The sequence below is a fragment of the Manihot esculenta genome, chromosome 9, assembly GCF_001659605.2.
Source record: "Manihot esculenta cultivar AM560-2 chromosome 9, M.esculenta_v8, whole genome shotgun sequence".
NCBI lineage: Eukaryota > Viridiplantae > Streptophyta > Magnoliopsida > Malpighiales > Euphorbiaceae > Manihot > Manihot esculenta.
This window is the reverse complement of record NC_035169.2, coordinates 33,839,458-33,861,534: the sequence shown is the minus strand read 5'-3', so window position 1 is coordinate 33,861,534 and position 22,077 is coordinate 33,839,458. Positions and strand designations below refer to the sequence as shown.

Below are 22,077 nucleotides of genomic sequence, written 5' to 3'. Positions count from 1 at the left end.
TAATCAGGAATTTTAGATTTTATTGAGTGATAAAATTTAAAAGAACTGAATGTACATATTTAAATCTAAGATGAATAAATTAACGACGGCTAATGAGAAATGAAAACTACTCTTTCATAATTAAAAATCCTAAGTTACAAGGAGATCATCTGTACATTGAAATTCACAGTTGAAAAAGAGAGAATAAACAATGGTCAAGCATCAATGCAAGTATCATGAAGTCCCACATTTAAGTTGGATTCTTCACAATCTTGACAGTGCTGTAGAACCGCTTCAAGTCCTTCATGGCCTTCTCTTCAATCTGAATTGAACGAATAGATGAGGGTGTGTTTACCTCCGGTTTGAACCAGCGGCTCACCCCTGGAGAATCTGATGGTGATCCCTGGCCAGATGCAATTGAGAATCCAGCTGTTCTTGTCTTTGGACTGTGGGAATTATTCTGCTTCTGTTTCCCTTGCTATAAGACAAAAGGATCCATTATCGCAAACATTAGGTTCAAACTTGGTAGTGTAAAGCAATGATTTGTCCAACACAAAAAGTTTGACATGGGATCTTCTAAACACAAACAACTTATGCCTAAGATAAAAATATCAAGCTGTGAAATAACTAAATTGACAATTATGGATATCCTTGTATTGCATTTCCAAGTTATGAAACATATCATATGCCCATAAAAAACTATCGCGTAAAGAAAAACATCGACAATATATGAAACGAAAAGGAAAAGATCGTAGTTTTTATACCTGCTGCATTTGGATGTCTCTAAGAGATGGCCGAGAAAGAAAAGGAGGAGTTCCAGAAGCCCAAGGAGGTGTGCTTCTTTCGGCATCAGATACGGGTGACGTATGCAATGACACCACAGGTATAGGTTTTGAAGGCAAGAAGGAAATCAACTTAACTTTCCCATCACTTTTACCATCAGAATGATCCTCCACCTGATCTATATTCTTTGTTGATTGGTTCACCTTGGTTTTACTCTGTTCATCTTGAATTTCACGGAGCGAAGCAAATCCCTTTGATACCTTAGCTCCGCCCCATGCAGGACCCTCACTTCTAGGTGTTTGTGGAGGGGGGGCAGTTTCTTTGGGGGTGTCATCAAGAGCACCACTCAAAAACATGGAAAGCCCACCCTTGCGGTTTTTCTTCTTGGATACTGAAGGAGATGGGCTCTTACTTTTTGGAGAGTCCGAAGTTTCTTTATTAACGACAAAGAAAGCAAGTTCTTTGGAGGCTTGGTTCCCCACACTTCCCTCAGAAACGATTTTCTCCTCCTATTTCAAATTCAAAAAAAAAAACAATAAATTACATTAATTACTCGAATAAATCGACTGTAATTCCATATTTTTCATTCATTTTTCAAAAGTTAAGAAGAAACATCTTACTAGCACGTGGAAACTGAACAAACACAATCCATTATCACCCATTTAATTCCCATGGAGGTTTTTTTTTGTCAATAAGACCAAAATTTTACCACTGAATCCAGTAATATATTGATCAAGCATAATTTAGCCACATTTTTATTATCTTCTTTATTGCTTATTTACACATTTTTCAGTTTAATTTATGGTTTTTATCTTGTTTTTACAGAAAAGGAAGAAACTGGAAAATGGAAGAAAAAGTGCAGAAAATTCACAAAAGGATGATTTGCCCAGTGATTTGCCCCAGACACTCGAAGATCACTGGCCAAATCACTCGCAGAGACATAGAGGACTGACTCACAGAGGCAGTGATTTGCCTAGTGCTTTGCCCACTGCTCGCCCAAATCACAGGGCAAATCACTTTGACAGCAGAAACTTACAGCAGAGCGGGAAAATGGACAGAAAACAGAAATTCGATTTTTCAGAAGTCCAAATCCAATCCAATCACTTCCAACACAAGACCAAGAGCCACGAAAGAGTCTCTCACCCAAGGAATTCCAATTGCAATCAAATTCAACATCAAAAGAGGAGTCCAAGATCAAATCAAAAAGGGACTTTGAAACCCTAGATGAATAAAATTCTGCAACTATAAAAGGAGAGCCTCCAAGCCAGCAATCTTATCTTCTGATCAGCAACTCAACTCGCCAGAAACTCTCCAGCATCTTCCTTTTTCTTTTCTTTTCATCTTTTTGTGTATTTAGTCCACCATGAGTGGCTAAACACTTTCTTTTTCTAGTTGAAGTTGGTGAATTTCAGATTTTGTGATGAATTGGGAGATTTAATACTCCATTGTTGAACTCTTGTTTATTTCAATATTTATGCAATCTGATCTTTTCCATAATTATTACTTTGCTTTTAGAATCAATAAGGGCCCATTGCTTTTAAATTGCTAAAGTGATAAATTGTTTGAATGATTTAGGTCCGTAATTGCTTAACTTGTTTAAACTCACATTTAATCAAGTTGCATGATCTAAACTTGACCACGCGGTTGGCAAGGTTAGAATTAGGTTTCTCTAAGTCTTAATGCAGTTAACAGTTGTTCGATGCTATAATGCCCCAAGGACGTTCCTTGGCAACTTGTTAACTAGTGTTTGATTAGCGAACGTTTCCTAATCAAACTAGAACTAAGGAGGAATTTGGATTGTGAGAAGCGTCTTCCACATCCAAAACTAATTTATTGGAATAAATAGGAGTGTTAAAGAATCAATGATCAATTCTAAACAATCTGAAATAAGATCCATACTTCAACTAGAAGCTTTTCTCTTATTGATTTACTCATCTTTAAATTATTGCTTTCTTTTGCTATTTAGTTTTAATTCATCAACTCAAACCCCCCTCTTTTAATTATTTGTTATTTACTCATCTTGGTTATTATTAGGAAGATCTTTAGTGTCAATTCCCTGTGGTTCGACCCTATTGCCACTATCTACAAGTTTATTGTTGATTGTTTAATAGGTTTATTTTTGACGGCTTCGACAACCGCCTATCAAAAATTGGCGCCGTTGCCGGGGACTTGATTTAAACTAACGTATTTTCCCTTTATGACCAGGTCTGGCCGTAAAGACACTCTTCTTTACGACCCGGAGATTGAAAAGACTGCCAAGAGCTTAAGGAAGCAAGCAAATTTGAGGAACCAAGCCTCAAAACCATCTTCATCAACAACTCCACCTCACAGACCACCTACTGCCCCTGCTGAAGAAATTTCTGCACCAGCAGAAACTTCCATCACCGCACCTGCTACAGCAGAATTTTTACCAGAAACTGAATTCCTGGTCATGGCAGAAAATCCAGCTATGGCAGCACCACCTGCTGCACGTGTTGAAGCTGAAAATCAAGCCAGAAACTTGCCTATCCAAGTACCTCAGCCACGGGAAAGAACTCTTGGAGAGCTAGATGAACCAGAAGGAGACCAAGCACCCTTGTGCATTGAGTATCCCCCATTGACAGCACCTTTTGAGCTTAAGACAGGTCTGATCCATCTCCTTCCCAAATTCAGAGGCTTAGAAAATGAAGATCCTCACAAGCATTTGAAGGCATTCCATGTGGTGTGCTCCACCTTGAGACCCCAAGGTATTCCAGAAGAGGATATCAAACTTAGAGCCTTCCCTTTTTCCCTTGACGACTATGCTAAGGAGTGGCTATTTTACTTGCCACCCGGATCCATCACATCATGGACTGATATGGTGAGAGCATTCTTGAGGAAATTCTTCCCAACTTCAAAAGCCATAGGCATCCGTCGAGAAATAAGTGGCATAAGGCAAAAGCACTCTGAAGACTTATATGAATACTGGGAAAGGTTCAAAAGGCTGTGCACAAGCTGCCCTCAACATGATATTTCTGACAAATCTCTCATTCATTACTTCTATGGAGGTTTGCTACCCTCAGAAAGAAAATTTATTGACGCAGCCTGTGGAGGATCAATTGAGAAAAAATCAGCTCGAGAAATGAGAGACTTAATTTCTACCATGGCTGCAGCTTCTCAGCAATTTGGAGATCAAGAGCAGCCATCAAGGAGAGTGAATGAGGTGAGTACATCTGATTTGGCATCCCAAATTTCTGATCTCACCAATGCTGTCCGCAGCCTTGTTGTGGGTCAAACCCAACAAGTCCAGCAAATTCAGCAGCCCAAGACATGTGGAATATGTGCCAACAACCACCCTACTGATCTATGTCCTTCCCTTCAAGAGGAGGACCAGCAAGTCAATGCTATTGGAGGCTTTAATGGGCAAAGAAGGTATGATCCCTATGCAAATACTTATAATCCAGGTTGGAGGGACCATCCAAACTTCAGTTATGCAAGGGGACAGCAATTTCCAAGCCACCAGCAAAGAAACCAAGTTCAAGCTGCACCTCAGAATTCTAATACATCTCTTGAAGAGATTGTGAAAAATTTGGCAAATACTGTGCAGAATCTTGAGAAACAAATGGGGCAAATGGCTTCATCCTTGAACAAAATTGAATCACAAGGAAAGCTACCTTCCCAAACTGAGATAAATCCAAGGCAAAATGCTAGTGCCATCACATTGAGAAGTGGAAAGGAGTTGCAAGACAATAGGGCTGAAAAAGTGCAAAAACAGGGCATGGAAGAAATTCTGCCAGAAGGTGATCAGGGCAGTGATTTGCCCAGTTTGCTTGTAGAAACTGACCCGATCGCTGGGCAAACTAAGCTGTCCAGCAATGATTTGCCCAATTCTCCAAAGAAGGCAGACAGTGATTTGCCCAAATCAACAGAAAAGGCAGAGCCAAGTCACAGGCAGAAACAGCAACCTATGGAGAAATTCAAGGTACCTCCTCCCTTCCCAAAGAGATTTGCAAGGTCCCAAAAGGAGAAAGAGGAAAAAGAGATATTTGAGACACTCCGCAAAGTGGAAATCAACATTCCCCTACTTGATGCTGTAAAACAAATTCCAAGGTATGCCAAGTTTCTCAAAGAGCTATGCACCAACCGAAGGAAACTTGCTCTTCGTGAAAAGGTAAGTGTGGGGGAGTGTGTGTCAGCTGTCATCCAAAGGAAACTACCAGTCAAATGCAAGGATAGAGGAATGTTTGCGGTTTCATGCAAAATAGGCAATGTGGGAATAAAGAAGGCCATGTGTGACCTTGGAGCTTCAATAAATGTCATGCCTTTGTCTATTTTTAACTTGTTGAATGCAGGAACACTCAAGGGCACCAGTATTGTGATCCAATTGGCTGACCGATCCATTGTCTACCCTAAAGGAGTGCTTGAAGATGTGTTGGTGCAAGTAGACCAATTAGTCTTTCCAGCAGATTTTTATGTTATTGACATGGAGGAAGACAAGAGCAATACCACCTCTGATATCTTACTTGGGAGACCCTTCTTGAGCACAGCAAGAACAAAAATTGATGTGCATGATGGCACATTGACTATGGAATTTGAAGGGGAAGTTATCAAATTTAATGTTTATGATGTCATGAAATTCCCCAATGATGTTTCTCATGTTTATGGCCTTGATGTTATTGATGATTTAAGCCAAGAAGTTTTTGATTTTGGTCAAGAAAACTTACTTTATGAAGATCTTTGCAGGAGGGAAGAGGTGGACAGCAACATCTCTGAAGCAGACAAAACAGCAGACTGCTGTAACTTGCTGGGTATGAGTGATTTGCCCAGTGATTTGCCCAAAAATCTGCTCAAATCACAGCTCAAATCGGACAGTATGCAGACAGAAAACCAGCAGACAGAGGATGCACCAGAACTGAAACCCTTGCCTAACCACCTCAAATATGCCTACTTGGGAGCTGGAAATACACTTCCAGTAATCATCTCCAACCAGCTCAACCAAGAAGAAGAGGAAAAGCTCTTGGATGTGTTGAGGAGACACAAGAAGGCAATTGGGTGGACATTGGAGGACATAAAGGGTATCTCACCCTCAACATGCATGCATCGGATACTTATGGAGGATGAGTGCAAACCTGTTCGTGAGGCACAAAGAAGGCTGAATCCACCTATGATGGAGGTTGTAAAGAAGGAGATTGTAAAGCTCCTAGACATTGGGGTAATCTACCCCATTTCTGACAGTAAATGGGTGAGTCCCATCCATGTGGTACCAAAGAAGACCGGGATTACCATTGTCCCCAATTCTGAAGGAGAGCTAGTACCCACTCGTGTGCAAAATGGGTGGAGAGTTTGCATGGACTACAGGAAGCTCAACACAGCCACAAGGAAGGACCATTTTCCCTTGCCCTTCATGGACCAAATGCTTGAGAGACTTGCTGGAAAAAGCCACTACTGCCTCCTTGATGGATATTCTGGATTTTATCAAATCCCAGTTGCACCAGAAGATCAAGAGAAGACCACTTTCACATGCCCATTTGGCACATTCGCATTCAGGAGGATGCCCTTTGGTCTTTGCAATGCACCAGCCACTTTCCAAAGGTGCATGATGAGTATTTTTTCTGACTATGTAGAGAAGATCATTGAAGTCTTCATGGATGACTTTACGGTATATGGCAACTCATTCCATGAGTGCCTAGCCAACTTAGAGAAGATACTTCAAAGGTGTTTGGAGACAAACTTGGTTCTCAACTACGAGAAATGCCACTTCATGGTCAGCCATGGCTTAATCTTAGGCCATATTGTTTCAGCAAAAGGGATTGAGGTGGACAAAGCCAAAATTGACACCATCAAAAATCTGCCCTACCCAACCAGCATTAGGGAGATTCGATCATTCCTTGGACATGCTGGTTTTTACAGGAGGTTTATCAAAGATTTTTCTAAAATAACTCAGCCTCTTTGCAGATTGTTACAGCAGGATGTACCCTTCCACTTTGATGACAGCTGCAAATCAGCCTTTGATCTGATCAAATCACTCCTAATTTCTGCCCCAGTCATCCAGCCACCTGATTGGAACCTTCCATTTGAGATAATGTGTGATGCCAGCAACTTTGCTGTAGGTGCAGTATTGGGACAGCGTATAGGTAACTCTCCTCATGTTATTCACTATGCCTCACGCACCCTAGATGCTGCACAATGCAACTATTCCACCACAGAAAAAGAATTGCTGGCTGTTGTGTTTGCATTGGAGAAGTTTAGACCCTACCTACTTGGGACAAAGGTGATTATATACTCAGATCATGCTGCACTAAGGTATTTAATCAAGAAAAAAGAGTCCAAACCTAGGCTGGTGAGATGGATATTGCTGTTACAAGAGTTTGACTTGGAGATCCGTGACAAGAAAGGCAAGGAGAACCTTGTGGCTGATCACCTCAGCAGAATTCTGACCGAGATGGAGACATGCCCCATCAATGAGACCTTCCCTGATGAGCACCTCTTTGCTGTCCAAGAAGAGGAACCATGGTATGCTGATATTGTTAACTTCCTTGCCATAGGTGATTTGCCCACTGATTTGCCCAAACACATAAGAGACAAGATCAAGAAAGAGGCAAGGTATTATGTGTGGGATGAGCCTTACCTATGGAAGCATTGTGCAGACCAAGTCATAAGGAGATGCATCCCAAACCATGAGATCACATCTGTCCTAACTTTCTGCCACTCTTACAGCTGTGGAGGTCACTTTGGGCCACGCAAGACAGCCTTGAAAGTCCTTGAAAGTGGATTATTTTGGCCTAACATATTTAGAGATGCTTATTTATTTTGTAGGTCATGTGCAAGATGCCAACAAACGGGAAACCTTGGCAAAAGAAGTGAAATGCCACAAGCACCCATTATGGTGTGTGAAATCTTTGACATATGGGGCATTGACTTCATGGGACCATTCCCACCTTCCTTTGGCAACACCTACATACTACTTGCTGTGGATTATGTGTCCAAGTGGATTGAGGCCAAAGCAACAAGAGCTGATGATGCAAAAACAGTGGGTGATTTTGTAAAATCCCACATTTTCTCAAGATTTGGACTGCCCAAGGCCATAATCAGTGACCGAGGCACCCATTTTTGCAACAAGGTGGTAGAAACTCTCCTAAAGAAGCACCATGTCATCCATAGAACCTCTACCACCTATCATCCTCAAACAAATGGGCTGGCTGAAGTATCAAACAGGGAGATCAAGTCAATCTTAGAGAAAACAGTCTGCCCAAATCGCAAGGACTGGAGTATACGCCTCAATGATGCCTTATGGGCATATAGAACAGCATATAAAACTCCAATTGGGATGTCTCCATATAGGCTGATTTATGGGAAAGCATGCCACCTACCTGTGGAACTTGAACACAAAGCCTATTGGGCTGTGAAGAGCTGCAATCTTGATGTAAAAGAGGCTGGAGTTCACAGAAAACTGCAGATTCAAGAGCTTGAAGAGATCAGGCGTGATGCATATGAAGCTTCATGGGATTATAAAGCAAGGACCAAAGCCTTCCATGACAAGAACATCTCCAGAAAACACTTCCAGGTTGGTGATAAGGTTTTGCTTTTTGATTCAAGGTTCAAACTATTCCCTGGAAAGCTTCGGTCAAGGTGGATTGGACCATTCTTGGTTGAACATGTCTATCCACATGGAGCTGTTGACATTCGGAGCCCACAAACAAGCAAAGTTTTCAAAGTTAATGGGCATCGTTTAAAGAGATTCTATGAAGGTTTTACTGTCCATGTTGTGGAGGAGGTCCCCTTGGATCCCCCTTCCCCAGATTGCTGAACAAGACACTGAAGTCCAGCCCAAGACAGAAAACAGGGCGCTACTGGGAGGCAGCCCAGAGGCAGTGATTTGCCCAGTGATTTGCCCACGTTTTGCTCAAATCGCCGGGCAAGTCGACTGAAGGCACCATAATCACAAGTGATAGGGGCAGTGATTTGCCCAATTGCCCAGATAAACTGACCAGATCACTGGTCCAATCACAAGATCAAGCACGCCATCAGCAAAAGGCGTGAACAGTACCAGTACAGCAATTGCAAAAGAAGAGTGATCTGGCCCAGTGATTTGCCCACTGCTTGCCCAAATCATTGGGCAAACCACCATGTCAATAATCAAGAGGGCCAGCATTAAATGATCAGGGCAGATTCACATACCCAAATCACTTTAAGTAGTCTTTTCTTTTATATTTTATTCTTTTACTTTTTACGCTAACTACTGTTTCCTCTTCTTCTTCTTCGAGCTTTCTCTTCTCCGACCACCACTCACCCACCGGCAAACTCAGGACCACCATGGTAAGGATCAAGATGAAGGCCACCGGCGGACCGTTCATGTGGAAGAAATTAGGGCTTCCGAGACCCGTCCCTTCCGACAGCGATGACGAGGCGCAAGATGCCCCTCCACCAGCCACCGCCAGCGCCGAAACACCACCGGCCACAAGCACAGGAACAGGACGCACCGATTCACCGGCCGTCCAGATATATCGCCGGCAAAAGAAACGGCCAAGAACGCCGCCATCCACATTAGCCCCGACGGCAGGCCCTGAGGGCAAAAAGTTTCCCGAAACCACCACTCCCACCGGCCACAGCCAGCAACGGCCAAGAACTCAGTCGCCACCGAGGTTCGAGCCAGAACCGGAACCTACCATCGCCAAAGACACTGATGCGCCAACTGATTCCACCAGCGATGTGCCCAACGCTGTGCCCAACGCTGTGCCCAGCCATATGCCAAGCAATGCGCCCAGTGATGCGCCCAGTAATTTGCCCACTGATACGTCCACAGACTTGCCAAGCGCTATGCCCAGCAATGTGCCTAGCGATTTGCCCACTGATTCCACCAGCGCTTTGCCCAATGACACGCCCACTGATGCGCCCACGGACTTACCAAGTGATGAGCCTAGCGATGTGCCCAGCGACACACTCAGTGATATGCCCAGCAATTTGCCTAGCGATTTGCCCAGGCCAGCACACCCAGATCACATCGTCAAAGCACTGACATTCAATAAAATTTCTGAGCGCACCAGGCTGCTTAAAATCTCATCCCTACCATATCACCCAGGTAAGCATATCCATCATGCCACCCTTGGAGCACTGAGACTCCATTCCCAGGTACGTTCTCTAATTTCTGTTATTGGCTGGGACTCCTTCTTTTTCCTGCGCATGCCCTCTTTCCTGGAACTCACACAGGAGTTCTTCACTACATTTTATTTTGATAAACCTGCCATGCACAACATACACACACCAGGAACTATTGGATTTAGGTTACTGGGAAAGCGATTTCGCTTATCCCTGCAGGAATTCGGCATAGCCATGGGCTGTGAATGCCCACAGTCCACCTGGGACTTCCCTGCTGAGTTTGATCCAAGCTCTGTGTACTTGGAATTGAGTGATAATCCACCAGAACCATACTCACCCACTAGGTCCAAGGACCTATACCTCAGCAACCCCAGTCTGAAATACCTTCACAGGTTCCTGGCATACACGTTCTCTGGGAGGAAGGATGCTTCCAACATCCTGACCAGAACTGAATTATATATTCTTTGGTGCATGCACACACATAGGAAAATACATCTGGGATACTGGGTTGCCACCCAATTATCTAGCATCATTCAGTATAACAGGCCACTGATTTTTGGCCCCTTGATCACTGCCATTGCAGTGAATCTAAAACTTTTGCACCCAGCATATACTGACCTCTCCCCCACCCCCAAAACAACCCCCTTGGACCTACGCACATTGGATGATATGGGGTTGCTTTGTAAGGTGGGGGATGTTTTTTCCATTGCACCTGCAGGTCCAGTAACACCACGCCATGAGCGTGTTTTCAGGAGGAAGAAAACCACCATAAGCACCACCACCCAGCAGCCAGCCACTATAACAGCCCCTGCAGAAGAGACAACACAAGCAATAGGGCAGGAACCTGCAAATGAACCACATCCAGCAGCCCCCCAGCAGGATGCTCCTCAGCCACCTGAAGACGAAGCCCCCAACCAGACAGTAGAGGCTCGTCTCAGTAGGATTGAAGAACGAATGCAAAGGATGGAGCACTTGTTGGACCTGCTGGTGGACCATTTTCTGCCCCAGCACCATGACAGATAGCGATTTGCCCAGTGATTTGCCCAGTGCTTGCCCAAGTCACTGGTCAAATCACCCCCAGGCCAGGAAATATCTTTCCCTTTCCTTTTTAATTCTTTATATATATATGCTTACACATTGAGGACAATGTCTAGAATAGGTGTGGGGGTATTTGGAGAACATTTTGCACAGATTTCACCATATTTAGGTTTCTTTTACATTCTTTTTGTTTCTTTTTGCATTATTCTTACCCCTTTTTGCACACACCAGAAATTTTTTTCACACTCCTAGCACACACACACAGAATTTTGTAGCTAATTGCTCTACTCAACATAGATAACAAGGTTGAAAGAGTGCCCTTATCTCATGACCCCATTGATTTGCCACCCTTTAAGCCTAAATTGAATCATTCACAGTATGTTACCTTCACTTAGGGAGTTTTTCTCTTGAATTGAATCCTTAAATGTGCTAAGGTCAAGGGAAATAAAAATACAAATACATGCAAATACAAAGCTAGTGTAACTCCCTATGAGCTGATTTGCCCAAATTATCATGAAAAACCAGCACAAAGCACAAATCACAAACTTGTTCCAATGGTCTAAGACTATGAACTGAGCCTAATAGCCACTTGGAGAAGTAACTGACTGAGTAACCGGGGGTGTATCACCCATGTACACAATCGCGTAAAAAGGTCAGTAACTTTTTCAAGCAAATAAGTTTCGATGGTCTAGACTATGAACAGAGCTAGTAGCCACTTGAACAAGTGACTAACTGAGTAACCGGGGGTGTATCACCCATGTACACAATCGCGTAAAAAGGTTAGTGACTTTTTCAGGCAAGGATAAGAATAAGTGCTGCTGAAAATAAAAACAAAAATAAAAAGAAATAGAGAAGAGAAAAGGGGCAAGTCACTCCTAGGGGTTGCATTAAAACTAACATAAAGGATTAAGCATAATTGATTCAAAAACCTTTCTCTTGACCATGGTAGGTGAAAGGAAACAAGGAAAGGAGAGGATGACCTTAGTGCATGTACTCTATACTGTGATAATTCAAATTAGGAGTCTAGGGGGGGTTGATTAAGTGGTACTTAGGCTCTAAGGAAAAAGGGGGCTTGATTGGCTAAGATATTTGTTGCTTGAGGACAAGCAAAAAGCTAGGTGTGGGGGTATTTGATCAAGCATAATTTAGCCACATTTTTATTATCTTCTTTATTGCTTATTTACACATTTTTCAGTTTAATTTATGGTTTTTATCTTGTTTTTACAGAAAAGGAAGAAACTGGAAAATGGAAGAAAAAGTGCAGAAAATTCACAAAAGGATGATTTGCCCAGTGATTTGCCCCAGACACTCGAAGATCACTGGCCAAATCACTCGCAGAGACATAGAGGACTGACTCACAGAGGCAGTGATTTGCCTAGTGCTTTGCCCACTGCTCGCCCAAATCACAGGGCAAATCACTTTGACAGCAGAAACTTACAGCAGAGCGGGAAAATGGACAGAAAACAGAAATTCGATTTTTCAGAAGTCCAAATCCAATCCAATCACTTCCAACACAAGACCAAGAGCCACGAAAGAGTCTCTCACCCAAGGAATTCCAATTGCAATCAAATTCAACATCAAAAGAGGAGTCCAAGATCAAATCAAAAAGGGACTTTGAAACCCTAGATGAATAAAATTCTGCAACTATAAAAGGAGAGCCTCCAAGCCAGCAATCTTATCTTCTGATCAGCAACTCAACTCGCCAGAAACTCTCCAGCATCTTCCTTTTTCTTTTCTTTTCATCTTTTTGTGTATTTAGTCCACCATGAGTGGCTAAACACTTTCTTTTTCTAGTTGAAGTTGGTGAATTTCAGATTTTGTGATGAATTGGGAGATTTAATACTCCATTGTTGAACTCTTGTTTATTTCAATATTTATGCAATCTGATCTTTTCCATAATTATTACTTTGCTTTTAGAATCAATAAGGGCCCATTGCTTTTAAATTGCTAAAGTGATAAATTGTTTGAATGATTTAGGTCCGTAATTGCTTAACTTGTTTAAACTCACATTTAATCAAGTTGCATGATCTAAACTTGACCACGCGGTTGGCAAGGTTAGAATTAGGTTTCTCTAAGTCTTAATGCAGTTAACAGTTGTTCGATGCTATAATGCCCCAAGGACGTTCCTTGGCAACTTGTTAACTAGTGTTTGATTAGCGAACGTTTCCTAATCAAACTAGAACTAAGGAGGAATTTGGATTGTGAGAAGCGTCTTCCACATCCAAAACTAATTTATTGGAATAAATAGGAGTGTTAAAGAATCAATGATCAATTCTAAACAATCTGAAATAAGATCCATACTTCAACTAGAAGCTTTTCTCTTATTGATTTACTCATCTTTAAATTATTGCTTTCTTTTGCTATTTAGTTTTAATTCATCAACTCAAACCCCCCTCTTTTAATTATTTGTTATTTACTCATCTTGGTTATTATTAGGAAGATCTTTAGTGTCAATTCCCTGTGGTTCGACCCTATTGCCACTATCTACAAGTTTATTGTTGATTGTTTAATAGGTTTATTTTTGACGGCTTCGACAACCGCCTATCATATATGTTTAATCAAAACAACAGAACATGAAGAGGAGAGCGAAAGGAAGATACTTAACAGTACTATTTGTGAAATTACATTCTCAGGGATGAATCTATCACATGACAGTAATCAGCCGTGGGCTCAGGCAGAACAACCTCCAAGAAAAGATTTTCTAAATGGGAACATTATGGGTTCGTAGTTCTAAACCACGAAGTTGGATGTTCACTACAGGGAGTTATCATCTTAAGAGACAATACAGTAATAAAGTAATCACAAGCTAATTTTGGGTTCGGTGCAATATAACCATTGTCATACAACTAATAATTATTTAAAAATCCACTGAGCATTGAATTTCTGTGTTTGTGCAAGGAGGTGGTTGAATAAGGGGGAAGGGGGGGTTGTAATTCAAACCTGTCTAATTTTTCTCAGTCCCTCAACATCGAACATGTTTTCATTTGGTCACTCAGCTCTTATCTTTTTAAATATGTTGTTGTTTTGGTCACTCAACTTTAAATTCTTTATTAGAGCTCCTTCAACTTCTATCATTAAAGTCATTATTTGTTATTCCGAGTTTTAAGTAGTATAAAAAATATTTACTCATTGATTAATTAATTCTTTTACTTCTGGACTTTAAATCTTTAATATTATTAATTACTATAAGCCACTATTATGAAAAAATTTAAAACTTTTATCTGATTAAATATATTTAATATTGATTTCAAAAAAATAAAATGATGAAATGAATCTGAACAATTTCAAAAGCTCCTCATTTCTTATTTATTTATTTATCTAAATCTGTAATTTTTTATTTGAGAGAAAAAAAGAAGAGGGAATGAAATTGTATAAAGACAAGAAGAGAAAACTTTAATTGCCTGTAAATCTGTTACAGCAAGTATTAAGGACTTTAATATACTTAAATTGAAGTTAAAGGAGTTTTAGGAAAGAAATTGAAGTTGAGTGACCAAATTGAAAATATACTCAAAATGAGTGACAACCAAAAACGACACTTTTATTCTACAACCTGAGCTAGCCCTAAACTTCCTTCAAAGCAAGCAATCACTTAGAATCCTATATATCCCCCTAAACCATTACTAAAATCCCATACAAATTAAAAAGAAAGAGACACATCAAGAGTAGGGAAACTACCATTTTGTTAATAGAGGGAAGCAACCTTGTAGAGTCAGCAACCTTACCTTATTCGCTGAAACTTGAGAGATCCCAACATCTAAAGGGCGCTTCACAAAGTTTGATTCTACATCAGTTCCACTAAAACCAGGAACTGTTTCCACTTGTGCTACCTTTTGTTTACTCTTTCTTCTTTGTTTTCTTGATACCTCAGCCTTTTTATTACATTTTACATCTGATGAAGCTCCAACAGATGCATTTGCCTGGACTGTCTCAACTGGAAGACCTAGCTCAGTTAGTGAACTTTCAATACCCAACCTTGTATGAAGCTTTGCAAGTTGTTGGTCATCTAGAATATGCCCTTTAGATTGCTTTGTTTCAAGCATCTCAATTTGCTGCAACTTCTTTCGGAGTGCACGAACTTTTTTGGAGATGGCTTGATTAGGATCATCTTTTTGAAGAAAGAATTCTGATCTTTCATCTTCACTCTTCAAGGTGGATTTGATGTTGTGGTTATCACGAGTCCTTGGAACCTCACATTCACTATCCTCTTCTTCACTGTTGATGATTAAAGGAAAAGTAGCAGTAGGAGTTGGGAGCCTACGATAACTCCAAGGTTCAGATGACCTTTGGTCCAACAGATTTTCAAGATTAGCTAGAATTTCAGGCGAAGCACTTGCAAAAGCATGTGGTGAGACGGTCAAAATATAGTCAAGGTTGTGAATAACAATGTCCTGCAAATGAGCCAAAAGGACATCAAAGTGAAAATATGCCTAAGCATAGGATGTCAAATAGAAAGTACTTCATCAGACTCACTTCCATCTCAGTGGACACTGCAATACAACACACAAAATAAACATGCACAAAACCTAATTCTTAAAACCCACAAGTCATATTAAGTGACAAATATAATAACTGATTCCTCAGCTAAATGTCAGAATAAATGAACATTTAGTGACATAGTGGGAAAGGGGAGAAATGAATTTGAAAACCATTGGAAAAAATGACATCTGAAATGCAGTAAGCCAAATTATACCTTTTTTTTTTGTCAAAAACCAATGTTCTTAAAACCCACAAGTCATGTTGGGTGACAAAAAATAATAATTGATTCCAAGCTATAATGTCAAAATAAATGAACATTTAGTGACAGTGGGGAAGGGGAGAAATGAATTTGAAAACCATCGAAAAAAATGACATCTGAAAGAACAACGAATGTAAAAATGAAACGTCAAACTAAGTGATTGAAAATTTAGGGCAAGTTAAAATACAAGTACTTGAATTTGATTTAATGAAACAAGTAAACAAAATATAATCACAAATCATTACAATTTAAGTGCATGATCTAGAATTCAGGGACTCAAAAATTTATGATCATATAAATTACCTGACAATGCTTCCTCAGATCTTCAGCTCCAAGTGAATCAGCAATTTCAAGCATCTGTATTGCATTTCGGGGCTCAACTAGACTTTCTGCAGCCACTTTTTCACAGAGAGATTTTAAGCTTGGTATGGGCCTTTGTGCAGAATCATCCTTTTCTACAGCGGATAATATGTGATTAGACTCTGTATCATTGTACACAAAATCTTCATCAAGCTCTTCCACTTCATCCCTAACTTGCAACTTCTGCTTCTGAAGGCTATCGATCACACTGGGAGGATAGTTAGGATGATACAGGGAACCAACAATCAGTAGATGAGTTTCACCAACTGAAACTGAAGTAGCCCTTTTAACACCATGTAACCGAGTGACAGCAGGCAGCTTATCCTCACCTTTTTTCCCATCCCACATATAAACATCACCGGTGACTGTGGCCACAGCACTCCAGTACTTTCCCACAGAAATGCTCACTACTTGTTTTCCACACAACGAATATAGCTGCAGAAGGGGCAATGGGTGACATTTCACTTATTATATTACAGAATGAATACAGCATTTCACATTTCATTTATGAGTAAAAAAGAAAAACTGAGAGAGATACCAAGTTCTTTTAAGTAAACCTGTACCTGTTGGCATCTAAGATCAGGATCTGCAGACACCCAATAAAATAATGCACCATCATCTGTGAGGGCCAAGCTGTGAACCATCCCTGCAGCTATAGAAGCCACATGAAGCCGTTCCATGCGATGGAACTTCAAAGGGCAGCTACCAAACTTTTTCAAATTTCTAGCAATCACAACACGTCTTGGCGTAACGAGTCGATGACCCCATGTATATACCTGCCACCACACAAAGTAATGGAGTATACATAAGATTTCACTCCACTTAACAACAAAATGGCAACAAGATATGAATGAATCAAATCCCAGGAAACAGTAACACCCAGGAAACAGTAACACCCAGAAAGCAGATATAGCATTTGGCTCTGTTTAGGAATAAAAAGATAGACAAGTAATGACACAATTTAAACAGACTACCTCTCCATCAGAACCTAATACAATTGTGTGATATTTTGCCACTGCAACTCCTGTAAAAAACTTGCCCTTCAAGTACTCTACCATTCTTGGATTGTAATTAGATGCTGAGTTAGATGTTCCATATCCGAGTTGACCCTCTTTGTTGCAACCCCATGTGAAAACTTCACCAGAATCAGAAACAACAGCTGTGTGTTTGTTTGCTGCAGCAACAGCAACAATCCTTGACTTCAGTGAACTCACTCTACGAGGTGTAGGTTGAGTGTCCACAGTATAGCCAAGCTGACCCTCTGTAGAACACCATATCAAAGAGGTCAACTCAACTCAACCAAGCCTTAATCTCAAACTAGTTGGGGCCGCCTTTATCAAAAAGGTAAAATCTTTCAGAAAGACACGTGCTGACAAAAATATCAAATTTTCCTTGTTGCCTTTAACCTTTATATTTGAAAGACATAAACACATTGTTACAGCTTACAGGCAGCTAATATCCCTATTCCATTCAATGAAAAGGACACATAGAACCAAATCAGACATCAATTATGTGGCAATCTTGTCATGTATACTATAAAAGTAACATTAAGCTTTTACCTCTATTAGATCCCCAAGTAAAAACTTCCCCACTCTCAGTAGCAAGAACAGAATGATGTTTGGCAGCTGCAATTGCCTTCACCCGGCGGGACCCTAAACCAGAAATCACCTGACGGGGAGTAATAACTGCAGCTTGACCGCTGAAAAAATAAAATAAAATGCACAGATTGTTCATTCAGATAATTTTTACAGAAACAAGCTAAAAGAACAAAATGTGAAGTGATGTGCCATTTGCACAAGTGGGACATACAGGAGCTTATATTTAACCAGCTCTAAAACTGGAAGAAAAGTGGGGAATCTATTCCATCTCATTCACAATAAATCGTGAACACAGAATTGAAGGTGATAAAAACAGAAAGAGTCCAGAAATTTCAGTACTGCATCCAAAACACAATATACATAATGAAATTACAAAAATGATCAAATTTAATGCTTAAAGCTCAGAATGGAACACAGGGGAAGCTAAAAAATTCACATGTATGATGTCTATGGATAAAGTATAATTATGAACTTATGTCATATACCTGTGAATATCAAAATCAGGATGCCCAAGGCGGCCCCCCCTTCCAAATCCCCAAGTGTAGACCTCCCCACGTGCACTGACTGCCACACTATGGAACTTTGCAGCAGAGATCAATTTAATGAGAGAACCATGAAGGGCATCAACTTTACAAGGTAGCTTTTGTAAGTGAGCATTTCCAGTTCCCAATTGATAATTGGCACCACTTCCCCAGCTAAATACCTCAGTAGCTGCTAAAGACATAAATAACAACTCATAGTTATCCCTAAATACTAATCACAAAGAAAGTTCGTAAGAACAAGGGACCCTCATTGATCATGTAAAAATATATGCAGAAACCTGAATCATGTCTGTCTCCAATGGCCTGCAATACAGGCCCAGACAGGAGATCAATAGGCATACGGGATTTAGAGTCCTCCAGTGTAAGAGAAGCACCAGATTGAAGAAGGATACTTGCCACTGCAAGATGACCAAAATGCAAAGCCCTGTGAAGGCAAGTCCACCCTGATTCTCCATCCTGAAATAAAAACCTTGATGACTATTCGACGAGGATAAGACATGGTCTCAGCAAATAAAGAATTAGAATGTTACATATCTGATTTCAGCATTCTACTCCCTGAAAGTAATGCCTTTTTACCACTAGCAATTTAAAATGTATCTTTCATGGCAGATGTTTTAGTATTTCTCAAACAATGTCAAATATGGTTGTACACACAACATCAGGCATTCCTGAGAAAAAGAAAATGACAGATAGATTCCACTTGTTTTCCTACTAAGCAAGACTAGAGATTTGCTGAAGCCATACGGATGAAAATCAAGTATGTGTAATACTACTCATAATCAGAGATCTCCAAATCCAGCAGATTTATGTTGAAACTCCATAATACATAGACATTAACAATGTGCCATCCAAACATATAACAGTAAACATGAAGTTTAATGCACATTGAGCATAAAGAAAGGGTGAAACCAATCTCCCATCCCAAGCAACCTCTCCAAAACACAAATCTTGATCATTTAATCAACTACTTACAAAAGACTAAAATTATCTGGGTTGAAGCTTTACTAACTAATAAAAGGCATAGTAAAGCAGGCACATTACTTCAACACCAGATTCAATGATCTCAACAACCAAACTCTTATATGAAAAAGCATGTTATGACATACCCAGCAACTGGCAAAGAGATAAATAAAAAAGCAAAAGCAACATAGAAAGAGCACAGAAAATTAATGCGAGCGACCTCTCTGGTCAAAGATGATTATACAAATTTTTCTTATGAAAAATGAGGAATTGTAAGGCCAGTTATATTTCTCGATAGCTCAAAACACCTAAATCTGTATCACAGTCACAAGATTGCTCTTACTTTTCTGTGCTCACTATTGCTTGTATTTCTTGTTGCCTTGAGAAATTTGTCAAAGATATAACAAAGCTAGACTAATTGATTTTGAAGGCTTAAAAACTTAGACTTCATTTTTTGTGCTCAATATTGCTTGTGTTTCTTGTTGCCTTGATAAATTTGTCAAAGATTTTGAACTCTTAAAAACTTAGCCTTCAACTCACTGAACACAATATGCAAGCAAAATAGGTCTAAACAACAAATTCATGAAAACTGGTCTTTCATCCAATACCAAATAAAAAAACTTCATTTCTTTTTCCTTTTTTTAAATTTTTTTTTTAAAAGAAAGAAAAGAAAATCACCACAATCGGACAGTTGCCCAACTGGCCACAATTTTAGAATCCCAACAAATGCCACCTTGACTAGAATCAAATCCAATGAACTGTTCCAAACCCCTTAGAGCATCTATTGTATACTGTGAACACCTCAAAATAAATAAAAGAAATGCATCCAAAATAAAAACGAAAAACAATTCAACTGCTAATTTAAATTTCAGGTTGGATACTGCAACATGTCCAATGATAATGAGGATTGTCATTCATGAAATAAATTCAAGCTTGAACACAAGTTTTCAGCACTTAGCAAGAAAACTCCTGTCACCAGTTTGATGGCCTCCCTAGATCCTCAAGAACATAATTAGTCTTTTAAAAAAAAAAAACAAAAAATAATTAGTCATCATAAAGTTAGATAAGAATAAACCCACCTTGAGGGTTGAGGCAAGACATCTATCAATTAAAATAGGCCAAGTTTAAGGTAACAGTTGAAAATCCAGAAATGATGTTAAAATACTTTTCATTGATTTAACTGACAAGATCTCATTGAATCATTAAGCATGGTTTTCAAGAATAAACCATGAACTATTATAGTATCCTGAAAAGAGATTTTCCAACAAATCCAATCAACCAAATTTTTTGTCATTGAACTTCCTAATGACTTTTACCTTGAATCCCATTCACCTTCAACAATCATTAGTAATCTGAATAGCTATTTAATAATGTCATAACTAGGCAAGTATCCAAAATTAAATAATGCTATAACAAGTAGAATACATAAAATAAAGATCAGCACTGGTAACAAATACATCCACTTAAAGATACATGCTTAGCCATAATTTATTTCCCAATACTAGGACCATTTGTTGTCATATAAGGCAGGTTGAGGGAAGATTACTAATTAATACTGAATGCATTTTTCATTTATTTAAATTTCAATTGATTTGATTTCTATTGCATTTCAAATAACAAGGTTGAAAACATATAAACAAAGGGATGAGAAAAGTAACACACCCTAGCATTAGGATCAGCACCGGCAATGAGAAGCCTTCTAATGATGGGAATGTGATTCCTCCAAGTTGCAATGTGGAGAGGAGTCAAGCCAAATGTGTTCCTTGAATTAATATTACCTCCATTCTTCTTAAGCAATGCTAGTGCCAAATCTACATCAGCCAGGGACCCTTCTCGCACAACCAGCCATAGATCTTTGTAGGAACCACTAGGTGAAACTTTCCGACTTTGCACTTGCATATTGTACTTTTGTCCTTGAGGTGAAACTAGTGTTTCCAAATTCCACTTATTTGATAAGTGATGTAAGCTACTCCTCTTGGGTTCACAAACTTGTTTCTTATATTTCTGCCTACCAGATACGCCTAATAGGATATCTGCCTTCAACACAAAATTTTAAAGCCATAAATGGAGTCTTCACAAGAAGCTATTCAAACCAAATAAACTCTAGCCCTTGGACAAGTTGATGTTCTAGTCCATGTTATGAATGAAATTCATGATTGGTCTTCCAATCTAGCAAAAACAGAATGAAGAAGAGCATTCCATCAATTAGCAAACTGCTACAAGCCTACAACACCATCATCATCCCCATCTGTATCATAAACACAAACCAAGTCCAACAGCCATTCACAAACTCCCATGAAAATTCATCAACAATAGAGAAATCCTTGATAACCAACCTTTGCAAGATCCTGCATTATAAATTCTTCTGTAAGTAAAACATGCCAGCTGGAGGAAAAAATAATCAGACATGAACACAATAGGACTCAAACCAGTGTATCAACCAATGCAACGAAAAGCATCTTAAAAAATGTGAAAAATAGTCAGTTTTCTTATATTTAATTAAGAAGCATTTGCCCTTTGCTTACACCCATCAGTTAAAAGAGAGCAAAAGAAATCCTCAATAACAAACCACATCACTGTGACGAGGAGCATCATTACCAAGATCCTTCACTGTAAAAAAGTTGGTATTTCAGGAAGATGATTTTCACCAGTGTCATAAGATGACAGAATACTAGCAACCAAAATGGTCAGAAAACAGCTTCAAAACAATTAAAGCAGAAGAGGAATATTAATACTAACCAACCAAAAGTAGGCAACAACAGAAGCTTTTGGCTTTGTAGAAAAATCACAGAAATTCACAAGCACAGTTATATCTAGATGTACTTTATTTATCTTGACTTCTTATTGGCAAAGGAGAGATGAAACTAGTAACATTGATAGCTTAAATTTTCATCATGAAATGAGATTCTGCATAAAAGGTCCATTGACATTGATAAATTAACAAGATTCTGAATGCTTTTGAGAATGTTTGGGTAATGCAACAGAGAAGAAATTGAATGCCATAAATGACATCGAAACGAACAATCAT

General features: G+C 39.6%; 1 protein-coding gene across 1 annotated transcript; it reads right to left on the bottom strand.

Annotated features, from left to right (window-relative positions):
* Nucleotides 1-93: 93 nt before the first annotated feature.
* LOC110623321 lies at nucleotides 94-21,101 on the bottom strand (the record flags this gene model as incomplete). Its single annotated transcript, XM_043959636.1, has 10 exons — nucleotides 94-457; nucleotides 744-1,271; nucleotides 14,577-15,242; nucleotides 15,893-16,384; nucleotides 16,513-16,725; nucleotides 16,924-17,210; nucleotides 17,509-17,648; nucleotides 18,033-18,261; nucleotides 18,368-18,545; nucleotides 20,712-21,101. Coding segments are annotated over 10 exons (3,351 nt in total), but the record flags the coding sequence as incomplete, so codon positions are not given.
* Between the last annotated feature and the right edge of the window lie 976 nt (nucleotides 21,102-22,077).